The 12,548-nt window shown below is 40.6% G+C and overlaps 1 protein-coding gene across 1 annotated transcript in view; it reads right to left on the reverse strand.

Moving 5' to 3' along the window:
- Positions 1 to 12,548, reverse strand: part of SPEF2 (sperm flagellar 2) — a gene marked incomplete at both ends in the record, with an annotated part of 167,901 nt that overhangs the window by 57,815 nt on the left and 97,538 nt on the right. Inside the window, 3 exons of the mRNA XM_079702960.1 lie at positions 2,172 to 2,352; positions 6,472 to 6,623; positions 9,788 to 9,925. Of these exons, the coding sequence (XP_079559086.1) occupies positions 2,172 to 2,352; positions 6,472 to 6,623; positions 9,788 to 9,925 (471 nt within the window). The remainder of the gene's footprint in view (positions 1 to 2,171; positions 2,353 to 6,471; positions 6,624 to 9,787; positions 9,926 to 12,548) is intronic.

Genomic DNA, 12,548 nt, shown 5'->3' on the forward strand with positions numbered 1-12,548 from the left:
ATCAGATGTTCTTTTGATAAAAATGGATTTCATGATATATACTGTACTTTCAAATTCTTGGTAAAGCTGAAAGCAGACTTGTTAACATTCTCCCCTAAATTGCAAGCAATTCATTTTTGAATGAGTTCTTGCAAACCACAGTGAGTTAGTAATTTCCTTTAAAATTGGATTTTTCTCCTCTGTAAACAACCTTGTGATGATAATTATCATCATCCACATTTTTCTGGTCCACTTCCCTCAAACACCTCTGGGTCTCTCAAAAATTAACATAATTCACAATACATCCAGCAATCTAGCTTGTAAGGCTGAAGAAACTCTAGAAATAATGCTTTGACGCTGTGAGTGTTAAACATGACTTATTTCTTTGAAATAATTGCACATCTGCTAATTACAAGAAAGTTTTACTAAAAATTAACATAATATACTAAATGGCTAGCTCTTGGTAAAACTGCTGTGTAGCGAAAAGCCCGTGTTAAAGTGCTCTCATTCCAATTGCCCTGATCTCAGCTGGCCCTGTTCTCCCTGTAGCAGTTTACTGAATCAGGCATGTCTCATCTGAAACTCAAAGTTCACTTAAAGACATGTAATATCAAAGTCATAAAAGTCTATTAGAAATATAAAAGCAGGATTCAAATGTAATTATTAGGAATATTAATTACTAAACAATCCTTCCTCCTATGCTTTCTACGTGGTTTTCAAAGGTTCACAAGCAAAGTGGTACAGTTTTGAATAAATTCTTAATATAATAATCTATTATATTTAATTTCTAAAAAGCTTTCATATACATTATTTCATTGGATCTTTCCAACCATTCAAGAAAGGAAAGATAAGGTAGAATGTCTCCCATGTTATAGATAAAGAATCGAAGACTCAGAGAGGTTAAGTGATTTTCCTAAAATCACACAGCTTAAACAAGAAGTGTAGGGCTTCCCTGGTGGCTCAGTGGTTGAGAGTCTGCCTGCCGATGCAGGGGACACGCGTTCGTGCCCCAGTCCGGGAAGATCACATGTGCCGCAGAGCGACTGGGCCCGTGAGCCACGGTCGCTGAGCCTGCGCGTCCGGAGCCTGTGCTCTGCAACGGGAGCCTGTCACAACGGTGAGAGGCACAGATACCGCAAAAAAAAAACAAAAAACAAAAAAACAAAAACAACCCCCAAGAAGTGTAGCCAGTGCTCTTTGTGCTGTATGATACTCTCCTTCTAATAATCTAATATTTAAAATCTCATTTTCCCAGGTAATTTTAATGGGATTTTAATGGGATTCATAAGACTTGTAAGTTGGCTTTATGTTCAATTAAAAGTAAGGATAATAATTCATCTACTTTTTTTAGAACTTCTAGATCTGGTTTCCCACTCTCTGGTGCTTGGTAGTTGTAGTCTTTGTGGTGATCCTCCTTGCCATGACCATCATCATTTATATGAACATTAGTGTCACCAGCATTGTGGCAGCAGCATCTCAAGAATGTACTGAGGACTCAGCATTGTGTTAGATGTGGGCATTATGCTAGGTGTAGTGGATACAGAAAGTTTTAGAACCTAGTTAAGTGTTCAGGAAAACATTAATAAGGTAAAAATCACAAACAATAACCTAGATACTAAGGGTCAAAAGTGGGAGAGACAATAAATGCTACAAGGATTAGAAGAGCATGCAATCAGAGAAGGCTCAGGCTTCAGGAAACAGACAACCACCTGGTTGGGAATCAAGGGAGGAATTAGTTCTGAAGACTTAAAGAAAGTATAGGCTGAATTTCTGACTTTAAAACTGGAAAATCTGGCCCCACTGGACCCCATTCTTAAATGGCAAGGTTGGCTAGGAGCCTCTCTAGATGGGGTTGTTACTTCCACTTGGCCACCATCCCACTCCACCCTATTGCCTTATACTTAACCCATCTCATTGACATTTCCTGCTTGGCCCTGTAGAGCCCTGCACTTGGAACCCTGGGCCAGCGTAGAAAATAACCTAAATGTTGGTTCACTCCTTTCTTGACCTCATATATTTGCTGATTGAACTGTTTCACTTCTTATTTTTTCAGAAAAAAAGAAAAAACTTCTGGGAGGTATAGATTTATATTGTGAACATTGTGTAAATTTTCTGTTCATAGCATATTACCAACCCTGGAATTTAATGAATGGGTATTACTGAAAGGAAATGTAGTAACCAGCACTGCTTACCATGTGAGATATTGCTAAAGAAGACTGCTGCCACGTGTCCATCACCATCTTCTCATTGGCCTCAAAGTTTAACTCTATGTTTTCCAGTGAGAAATCGATCTTGCCCTTCAGTATGGCTTTTGTTTTTGGTTTGGATAAAGCTGACTCTGTAGAACTGGGTCTTTGAGGAACTAGGGGAATTCTTGGGAAAACCAACAAAAAAGAAATATAAAGATTTTATTTAACACAATCCTATTTTTGTGTCCATGTTACTTGGTGAATTTCATTGTCCTGCTTTAATCTCAATTTTCAAAGTTTTCTTGGAAGAACTCTTTAGATGGAGAAAGGACTATGAAAGGCTGTATTATGGTCTACACCTCCTAGAGAAATGGAAATAAAAACAAAAATAAACAAATGGGACCTAATGAAACTTAAAAGTTTTTGCACAGCAAAGGAAAACATAAACAAGACAAAAAGACAATCCTCAGAATGGGAGAAAATATTTGCAAATGAAGCAACTGACAAAGGATTAATCTCCAAAATTTACAAGCAGATCATGTAGCTCAATATCAAAAACTCAAAACAACCCAATCCAAAAACGAGCAGAAGACCTAAATAGACATTTCTCCAAAGAAGATATACAGATTGCAAACAAACACATGAAAGGATGCTCAACATCACTAATCATTAGAGGAATGCAAATCAAAACTACAGTGAAATATCATCGCAAACCGGTCAGAATGGCTACCATCAAAAAATCTGCAAACAATAAATGCTGGAGAAGGTGTGGAGAAAAGGAAACTCTCTTGCACTGTTGGTGGGAATGTAAATTGATACAGCCACTGTGGAGAACAGTATGGAGGTTCCTTAAAAAACTACAAATAGAACTACCATATGACCCAGCAATCCCACTTCTGGACATATACCCTGAGAAAACCATAATTCAAAAAGAGTCATGTACCACAATGTTCATTGCAGCTCTATTTACAATAACCAGGACATGGAAGCAACCTAAGTGTCCATAAACAGATGAATGGATAAAGAAGATGTAGCACATATATACAACAGAATATTACTCAGCCATAAAAAGAAATGAAATTGAGTTATTTGTAGTGAGGTGGATGGACCTAGAGACTGTCATACAGAGTGAAGTAAGTCAGAAAGAGAAAAACAAATACTGTATGCTAACACATATATATGGAATCTAAAAAAAAAAAAAACTAAACTAAACTGGTTCTGAAGAACCTAGGGGTAGGAGAGGAATAAAGACACAGACATAGAGAATGGACTTGAGGACACGGGGAGGGGGAAGGGTAAGCTGGGATGAAGTGAGAGAGTGGCATGGACATATATACACTACCAAATGTAAAATAGATAGCTAGTGGGAAGCAGCCACATAGCATAGGGAGATCAGCTCGGTGCTTTGTGACCACCTAGAGGGGTGGGATAGGGAGGGTGGGAGGGAGTTGCAAGAGGGAGAAGATATGGGGACATATGTATATGTATAGCTGATTCACTTTGATATAAAGCAGAAACTAACACATCCTTGTAAAGCAATTATACTCCAAAAAAGATGTTAAAAAAGAAAAAAAATGTTTTATGGTCTAGAAAGTCTAACAAGAGGAAACTAGAGACAAGCAATGCTAAAACGTAATTTTTAGGTCTAATTCTCAGTAATTATGAGGAGGGGGATTAAACAATGGCAATTATGAAGAAATGCAATTTTGAAATTTATCTGGGATATAAACTTCTGACAAGATATAAATCAGTCATGAAAAGCAAACCAATAGAACTGGACGTCACTTCTTTAAAATGACTAGCAGTTGACATCCAGAAGTTGACAGTTAAAAAGAAGGATGTGACAGATGTGAGGTCTGCAAGGGGGTGTCCCATGGAGGTGTGAGAGCTCCAGCAACCCTCCCTACCCTTGAGAATGGGTGATGAAGGCTGTCTCTGTTTTGTAAAGTGCTGTGGGAACACAAAGTTAAGTTCTCTCTCCCTCTTTCTCGACCATATTGCTGCCCCTATGTAGAGATTTTAGAGCTGCCCCTGGGAATGTTCTATCCCTGAAGGATCCCAGGATCTCAAAGGCTACCTGCAGGGAACGATCCACCGAGCAGAATGCTAATTGTGCTGGGATCCCCCTCGGTGATAGAACATAGGAAGAGCTTTCAGCTAGGGCAAGGAATGGGCAGAGAGGAGCTCCAAGGATGCCTTTGCTAAAATTTGAGGAGGAACAAGCATTTGGCTTGGCAGACTCAAGTTGCTGGGGACAAGAGCAGTGATGCAGAGAGCTGGCTGGGAACTCCAGCACACAATTAGCTTGGCATTGTTTTGAAGCATCAGACGAGGTTTTCTGAAGTTGGCTCTTTGATTCTCATAGCGCTTGGAATTCTGACAGTGCACCGTGTCTTATAAAGGCAACATGTTGAGGGTCTACAACTCAGTATATGTCCACCTACAAGGACAATTGACGTTTTAATAATCAAGTAGTGCTCAATCTCAGTCACTGAGATGTGAGATTCATGTGTCTAATAAGATAAAGGCTGTGTGATCATCTCTACATGTTTAATATGGGACAATAGGTGTTCCTAACACCTTGCTTTGAAGAACAGCAGTGGTGGCGTATCATTTAGAAAAGGGATCTGGATTTAGAATTCATCTACTGGGAAAAATTCTGGTCAGCTAGCTCTCTCACTATCAGTAGATGTATCAGTAGATACAAACTGGGGCATGTCACTCGATTTTCTGAGGCTCCATTCCTTCTGGAAAAATACAAATATAATAATAATATTGTTACACATTATTGGTTATTAGTTAACACCATTATTATTATTATTATTAGGTTGTTGAAGGAATAAAATAGACAAGCTATGTGAACATGCCTCACACTCTGCTCGTTTCCCTATACATAGTAAAGAGACTGGTTGGTTGGTTGATGCATTGATTAGCTGAGAGTTCCAGGGGATACTCACAGCAGTGATCTGAGGTTGAGATTGGTGCAGAGTGTTTTGCAAAAAGTAAGAACTGGCTGTTCTTTTGCCTGTTTCATTCTACTAACCAACATTAATAACTTCCCCATTATGTCTGACTTGCTATTTTGTGCTAAGAACAGAATGCCCTGCTACTATAGACATTGAAACTTGGCCTCTTTTGATAACTCTGATGGTTCATATCACTTTGGGAAATTTTTATTGTTCTTAATTACAAAGTTCTCTTTCAGAAGCTTGCTGAGTTAAACATTTCTCTTGTATCTGTGTCAAAAAGAGGGTTCAGACTTCTTGTGTTTTCTTGCTTACTCGTGGTCCTTACAAGGACATGATGGGACCAGATGGAAGAAGCCTAGAGAGAAATAGCCCTCAGATCACTGTGGAATCCTATTGTGCACAGGCCACTTCAAATCCTTTCTGGAATAAGGGAGAGTAAATGGAGGAATGTAAGAACATGCGATACTCACAATTAAAACAGTGCATGTGAGGAAGAATAATTTGCTGTCATATTATGCAATAATGTGATGACGATAATAGTCATCACTTATTGAGAGTCACTGGGACTAGGTCTCAAGTCTTCTGACTCCCAGGCATGGTGCTACGTGTTTTGAGGATTTCATTTTCTGTAATCTTCACAACAACCCTACTTTACAGATAAGGAAACCAAGGCTTAAGAGAGTTGGGGTGACTTTCCCAAACAAATTGTTTTAATTTACTTACATATAACTAGTAATTGCCTGAAAATGTCATTTTTCTTACACCCTTACCACCAAGTTTATTTTCTTACTGGTGGGAATCTGATGTTAAACTGCTACTAAGTTTCAGTCTCACAAAGTCATAATCACATATGACTGAGTCTTTACTGTTTCTCAATTTCTTAACTTGTAAAAGAAGGCTCATAACACCTTCCATTGTCGTTTATATAATGCCATGCACACACACAAATGCACACATAGACACAGAGCTGCTTGGGACCTTTCGTAAAAGTGGTAGAGGGTCACGATCCCTTACTAGAAACCCTTGTGATCAAAAGTGTTTCAGAATTCTGAATTTGTATATACTATATATTCCATAATATCCCCAGCAGTCTGTTGGAAGCACTCCGTAACAAAACACACTATATCTCTGCAGCAAAAATGAGTAGATATTCACTATAAGTGGGATAAATAATGCATATCAATAGTCTTGAGTTGAAGTTTTCAGTTTTTAGAGGTTTTTTTTGATTTTGGATTAGCAGATACAAGACTGTGGTTTTATTAGTGGTATTCAATTTTAAATCACAAAGCTTTATGTTGAGACTGACTACAGTGCAACGTGATAGCCTGCCTTACCTAAGCTGGGATTCCAAAATATGTTTACTATCCAGTTGGACCAATGGGACTCGAGTAAATCTTTTAGTGTCATCTGTTGGGATTTTACATTCCATTCCCCTGTAATAATCTTGAAGCAGTCTCTTCGTATCTTGGAAACGGTTCAGTTCTGCCTTTAATAGAAAATATGAATGTTAATACCCAAGACAGAACAAGCTGATCTGTACATATGTTCTATATAAGCCCTGTAAGCATTATTTTATTTTTTAGTTTTTTTTTTTTTTTTTGCAGTACGCAGGCCTCTCACTGTTGTGGCCTCTCCCGTTGCGGAGCACAGACTCTGGACATGCAGGCTCAGCGGCCATGGCTCACGGGCCCAGCTGCTCCGCGGCATGTGGGATCTTCCCAGACCGGGGCATGAACCCATGTCCCCTGCATCGGCAGGCAGACTCTCAACCACTGCGCCACCAGGGAAGCCCTGAATAAGATGCCATCATATATCATATAAGCAGAATTGATCAAAAGTCCTCTCACATTTATGGTAACTAGTAAATAATGCTTTTTTACTGTTTCTCTCATCACAGAAACTTAGCTTTGAAAGAAATCTTAGAAATCATCTACCATAGCATTTTCTAAAATTTATTTTGTAGAAGCTTTGTCCTATAAGCTCTTAATGAGCACCATGCTGGGAAAAAAACAAACAAAAACTTTGCAACGTCAAATAATTTCAGAAATGTGGGGTTAACATACCAAAAGAGTTTCTTTATTGCAGGGCATCTTAGTATCTTAATATGTCAATATGCTTGTCAATCTCCCAGGGAGAGGGAAGGGTAGAGTACATAGCCCTTCCCAAAGTCTTCTGATCATCAAGTCCTTCTTTTGTGAAACATCGTGTAGGACTAGTGTTCCATGGAATCCACTTTGGGAAATACTTATCTAGGCACATGCCCTTGAAAACTTTCAAGAAGATTCTTTCCCCTCCATAAATATGTGCAAGCTTCTGCTTATGAGCTCCTGGACCAGCAGCTCAAGTGCCTGAAAAGTCTGTTATTTGATGGACAGTTCCAATCATTAGGATCGTTCTTCATTTATTGAACTGAAATCTACTACTCTCCTGTAGTTTACAGCTTTGGTTTTTCATAGGATCATGCCAATCAGAGCAGAACTAGGCTTCTTCTGTTCTAGGTGGCTAGCCTTTAACTATGTGAACACTGATGACAAAGCAGTGGTTAGGGGTACTGGCTCAAGAGTTAGATTCCCGCAGTCCAAATCCCAGCTCTCCTAATACTGACATGTGGCATTGGGCGAATCACTTCATCTATGTTCGCCTCAGTTTCCTCATCTGTGAAGTGAGGATTGTGAAAGAAATTACAGCCTAGGGTTGTTGTGAAGGTTTAACCTTCACATGAAGAGTCCTTAGAACAGAGTAAGAACTTAATAAATATTAGCGTTTATTTCCTTTACTCTCTTTTTTCCTAGTTGGCTTTAGATGTGGATTCTGTTTCTCAGGGAGAGGGTCTGAAATGTAGGTCTTGTGGGGTGTAAGAGTTATACCATTTCCAAAAGAGGCACATATTGCTTGGACTAATGGGAATGATTTACAAAAATTCTCGAATCCCTTTGCCTTCGTTACTGGATTTCAGTTATTTCTACCATAAACTTTTGAAACAGCTGTTCCAGCATTCAATCTCTGGTTACCCAACCTGGTGTCCCGGGGATGTTACCCAGGCAGGTTTAGGCTGCTGGCTGTCTTGCCTTCATCCTCAGCACAGCCCATGCCTTGTAGTCCCCACCTGGATCCCAGAGCTAGTAATCAGTGAGGCTGCTACTGCTTCTCAGGCCGCTGCCTCCTGTGGTCCAGCTTGCCCCCGAACCAGGGGCTTGTCCCTGTGAGTGCTGGAAGTACTCGCATCCACGGTCTTTTGTTGAACAAGGATTTATTGAACACCTACTATGCGCTAGCTCCAGTGATCCTCAGCTAAATATTCTCATTTCATGCAGTAACTCCTCCTGTAAGCTAATCAGTTCAAACCTGAAAGGTACCCTTTTCCACTCTATTCTCACTGCTATTTTCTTAGGAAAAAATACTCATGTAGACACAGCTTGACCAAGACAGCCTTCATAATCCTCTCAGCATGACTAAACTATAGACAGGTTTCTTCCTAACTCCAGACTCCTGACCTCCCTTTTCTTAGAGTATTTACTTTAGGAAACTTGTCTTTGTAAGTCCATTCTCTGTCCCTTTGAGATGTAAATCTTTTCAAAATCCTCCTGCTGGTTTTAGAAATCAGAACTGTCTCTCTCAAGAACCTGGGAACCACCTCTTTGAAATGTAAGCATATGAAATGAAAATAGAACTCCTATGTCCTGGTCCTCTGGGAGGAGCGGAGTCTGACTTAGGAAGACACCTTGCTCCTAGTTGTAAAACTACGTGCATCAAGAAGAGAAGGGAGGGCTTCCCTGGTAGCACAGTGGTTGAGAGTCCGCCTGCCGATGCAGGGGACACAGGTTCGTGCCCCGGTCCAGGAAGATCCCACATGCCGTGGAGCAGCTGGGCCCGTGAGCCATGGCCGCTGAGCATGCATGTCCGGAGCCTGTGCTCCACGGCAGGAGAGGTCACACACACACACACAAAAAAAAAAAAAAAAAAAAAAAAAAAATGAGAAGGGAAAGTTTACTTTTCCTTTAGACGAGGCCAATCAAGCAACACAGGTTGTGCATGACACCCCACCTTGCCCCAGTTCTTAAAAACTCTCCAGCCCTTATTCTTGGCAGAGCTGGGTATCCAGACTTGGTCTGTGCTCTCTCCCCTATTGTTGACAATACCTTGGCATAAAATCAACGTCTGTCTCTTCAACTTGTCCAGTGCAATTCATTATTTTAACGGGCTGCAAAAATAAGTTAATTAGATTGTTCCAATGAATGATCTATTTTTCCAATCTGGACACAAACGTTTTTCAGGAATCAAGTGCGTGCTGAGTCTGATCCAGCCCACGCTCTTGTGGCAGGGCTGCTTTCCCGGGGACACTTTGGGTGTCCGCTGGGAGAGGCTGGTGTGGTAACGACCCAGGACAGACACCATCTCTGCTGTCCCCTCCACAGCTCTAGGCCACCTGGAAACAGCTGGTGGGGTGTAGCTTGAGAGACTACCAGTTCTGGTGTTTGTTCGGCCGGGGACAGAATGGCTTATTTCAGCTAACCTCCTTGGCAAGTTGGAGCTCAGGCTGGGCAGAGTGCTGTGAGTAAAACAAGCCCCTCACATTCCCAGAGGAGTGGTTCCAGGATGGGCGTGGCCATGGAGAGAAGAGTCTGTGTCATCCTGACCGGCCGCTCTTACCTGCGTCAGTGAGAAGAAATGGTTCATTGCGATTCCGATCGCGTCCTGCAACCAGCTCTCGTTAACGATGTCCAGAAGCTCCTGCTCCGCCTCTTCCCTGCGGGCATCACAGATGTCCCACAGGCGGTCCCGTAAATCCTGCACGCAGACGCTGCTGTGAGGCTTCAGAATCACAGCTCAGATGACCTCCGTATAATAAAACTAAAATCCTTTGCCTGTCTTAATGTGCCTGAAGAAAATTTAGACCTAATACACTCATAGATTTTATCCCTTCGGTCAACAAATATTTATTTTGCTTCTGCTCTGTCGGGCCTTAACTTTCTAAACCCCCCCCAGCACACCTTGTGCCCAGGTCCACAGTTTACTTTACTCATGCGGGGCTATGTTTTATGTATTCTAATCCTTCCTCACAAGATTTGATTGGCCACAGTTTACTTTACTCACGCGGGGCTATGTTTTATGTATTCTAATCCTTCCTCACAAGATTTGATTGGCCACAGTTTACTTTACTCACGCGGGGCTATGTTTTATGTATTCTAATCCTTCCTCACAAGATTTGATTGGCCACAGTTTACTTTACTCACGCGGGGCTATGTTTTATGTATTCTAATCCTTCCTCACAAGATTTGATTGGCCACAGTTTACTTTACTCACGCGGGGCTATGTTTTATGTATTCTAATCCTTCCTCACAAGATTTGATTGGCCACAGTTTACTTTACTCACGCGGGGCTATGTTTTATGTATTCTAATCCTTCCTCACAAGATTTGATTGGCCAAAAAAGACCTTTCAGGGAATTTTTGAGGAAATGGTGTATTGTTGGTGTAAGAAACATGCTGCTTTATTGAATCCGAGGGCATAGTCTTGTTAATTAATCATGAGTGGAGCATGTCATTCTCCAAGAAATAGGATTGTCTGAAAATAAGCTTTGTATTGCAGAGCTAGCAGTGAAAAAAAAAATCTTTTAAAGATCCCAGCTCTGCTACTTACCATATCCTGAGGAATAATGTTGATCATACCTTTCTATGTGTGTCAGTGTTCAGAATATAAGTCATTATACTTATATTGACTCATTTTAATGCCTCACAACCACCTTGGGTCCTATTATTTTCTTCATTTTGCAGATGAGGATACTGAGTCAGTCACAGAGAGGTTATTTTCCTAAAGTCACATTATGAGCAAGTGGTGGAGTCAGGATATGAGCCTCTGGTCTTGTCTGTACCACTAGATTAGGGCTCAGTTCCTTGACCTGTGAAATGGGGATATTATTTACCCTTTGGATGTGCTGCAGTTAGCCTAACCCTATAAAGCACTTAGCACAGTATTTAGCACACAATAATTCCTCAGTTATAAACAGTATCATAATCTTATTCATAGCAATAAAATATCTGTTTAATTAAAATTTCATTAAGAAAATATATACAGTCCAATAAAACTTGACAGTTTTCACAATCATAATTATTTATTGAACATTTACTGTGTGTTGGGCATTGTGTTAAGTGCCTGACGTTGATTACCTCACAAATCCCCACAGTAACCAAGGGAGAAGTTTCTGATGTGAAATTTGATGCCCAGAGATGTTGAGTCACTTGCCTATGGTTTCAGCGTGGTGAAGTCAGGAATTCAAACGCAAGCAGTTTGATTCCAGTGCCTATAGTGGATTTTACTTCTGTGATGCTGTGTTTATGGAACACTTAGCATTTTGGTTTGTTATCTTGTGGGGGCTTCACATGAAGTGAAAGCATCACAGGCATTTTTATAGCTCTACACTAATATCAGAACAGTATGCCATTCTTTTAGAGCTGATCTTGATGTCTCCCTGGTCTTTCCACAAACGCTATATCAGACATCCAGTGAGGACTGGCTTCTGCTCCTCAAACATTTATACATTTTAAAAAGACAGGAGAGGAAGCAGTTGAGGAGGAAGTACAAAAGCAGGAGCCTGGGACCTTGTTTCTAGTTCTCTTTCTGTTCCCAACTCACTGGGAGGCCTTAGCAAGTGCCAGTGTCTCTGTGGCTTGGTTTTCTAATGGTAAAGTGAGGACAACATGATAGCAGAACCTTTCCATTAACTTCTTAGGATTGGAATGAAAGAAGCCAAGAACAAGGAATATTACCAGGAATAAAGAGGGTAACTACTGGCAAATAGGATTATGGATTTGTCATTTCCAATTTCGCTTCTTTTAAATATCTAATCTGTCTATAATAAACATATGGTACTTTTGGAATACAGGAGGGCCAGGATTGTGAATAGGCAGGAAAGAGATAGGAAAGGCAGATATGTTTTACGATTACCATTTGAGGAATGTCTAAGATAAAAGACTTCAGTTTATTGTGACATAGATTAATGCAATACCTCCTGGATTAAACCCTCCAGGACCCTGGTCATCCAAGCTACCATAATGCCTTCACTTAATTTCAATAGCTTCCCAGTTGGTTTTCCAACTGCTCTCAAACACACCAAGTATCCTCCCTCTTCATTGCCTTCGCTTTTCCCTATGCCTGATACACTCTTCCTCCCAAAATCTGCACGGCTTATCTCATTCAATCTCTCCTGTCCTGAGTTTGCTCAAATATTGCCTTCTCAGTGGGCCTTTCCACAACTACCATATACTAAATCGTACATCAACGTTCCTTCCCTCCCTGCCCTGCTTTCCTCCTTCACATAGCTCATATTATCAGTGACATACTCGCTATACATTTACTTGTTTATTGCTTATCCTTTGCAGTCTGGACCCCAGAACATAAACATCCTGAGGTCA

Source organism: Hyperoodon ampullatus, assembly GCF_949752795.1.
Source record: "Hyperoodon ampullatus genome assembly, chromosome: 4".
NCBI classification, from domain to species: domain Eukaryota; kingdom Metazoa; phylum Chordata; class Mammalia; order Artiodactyla; family Ziphiidae; genus Hyperoodon; species Hyperoodon ampullatus.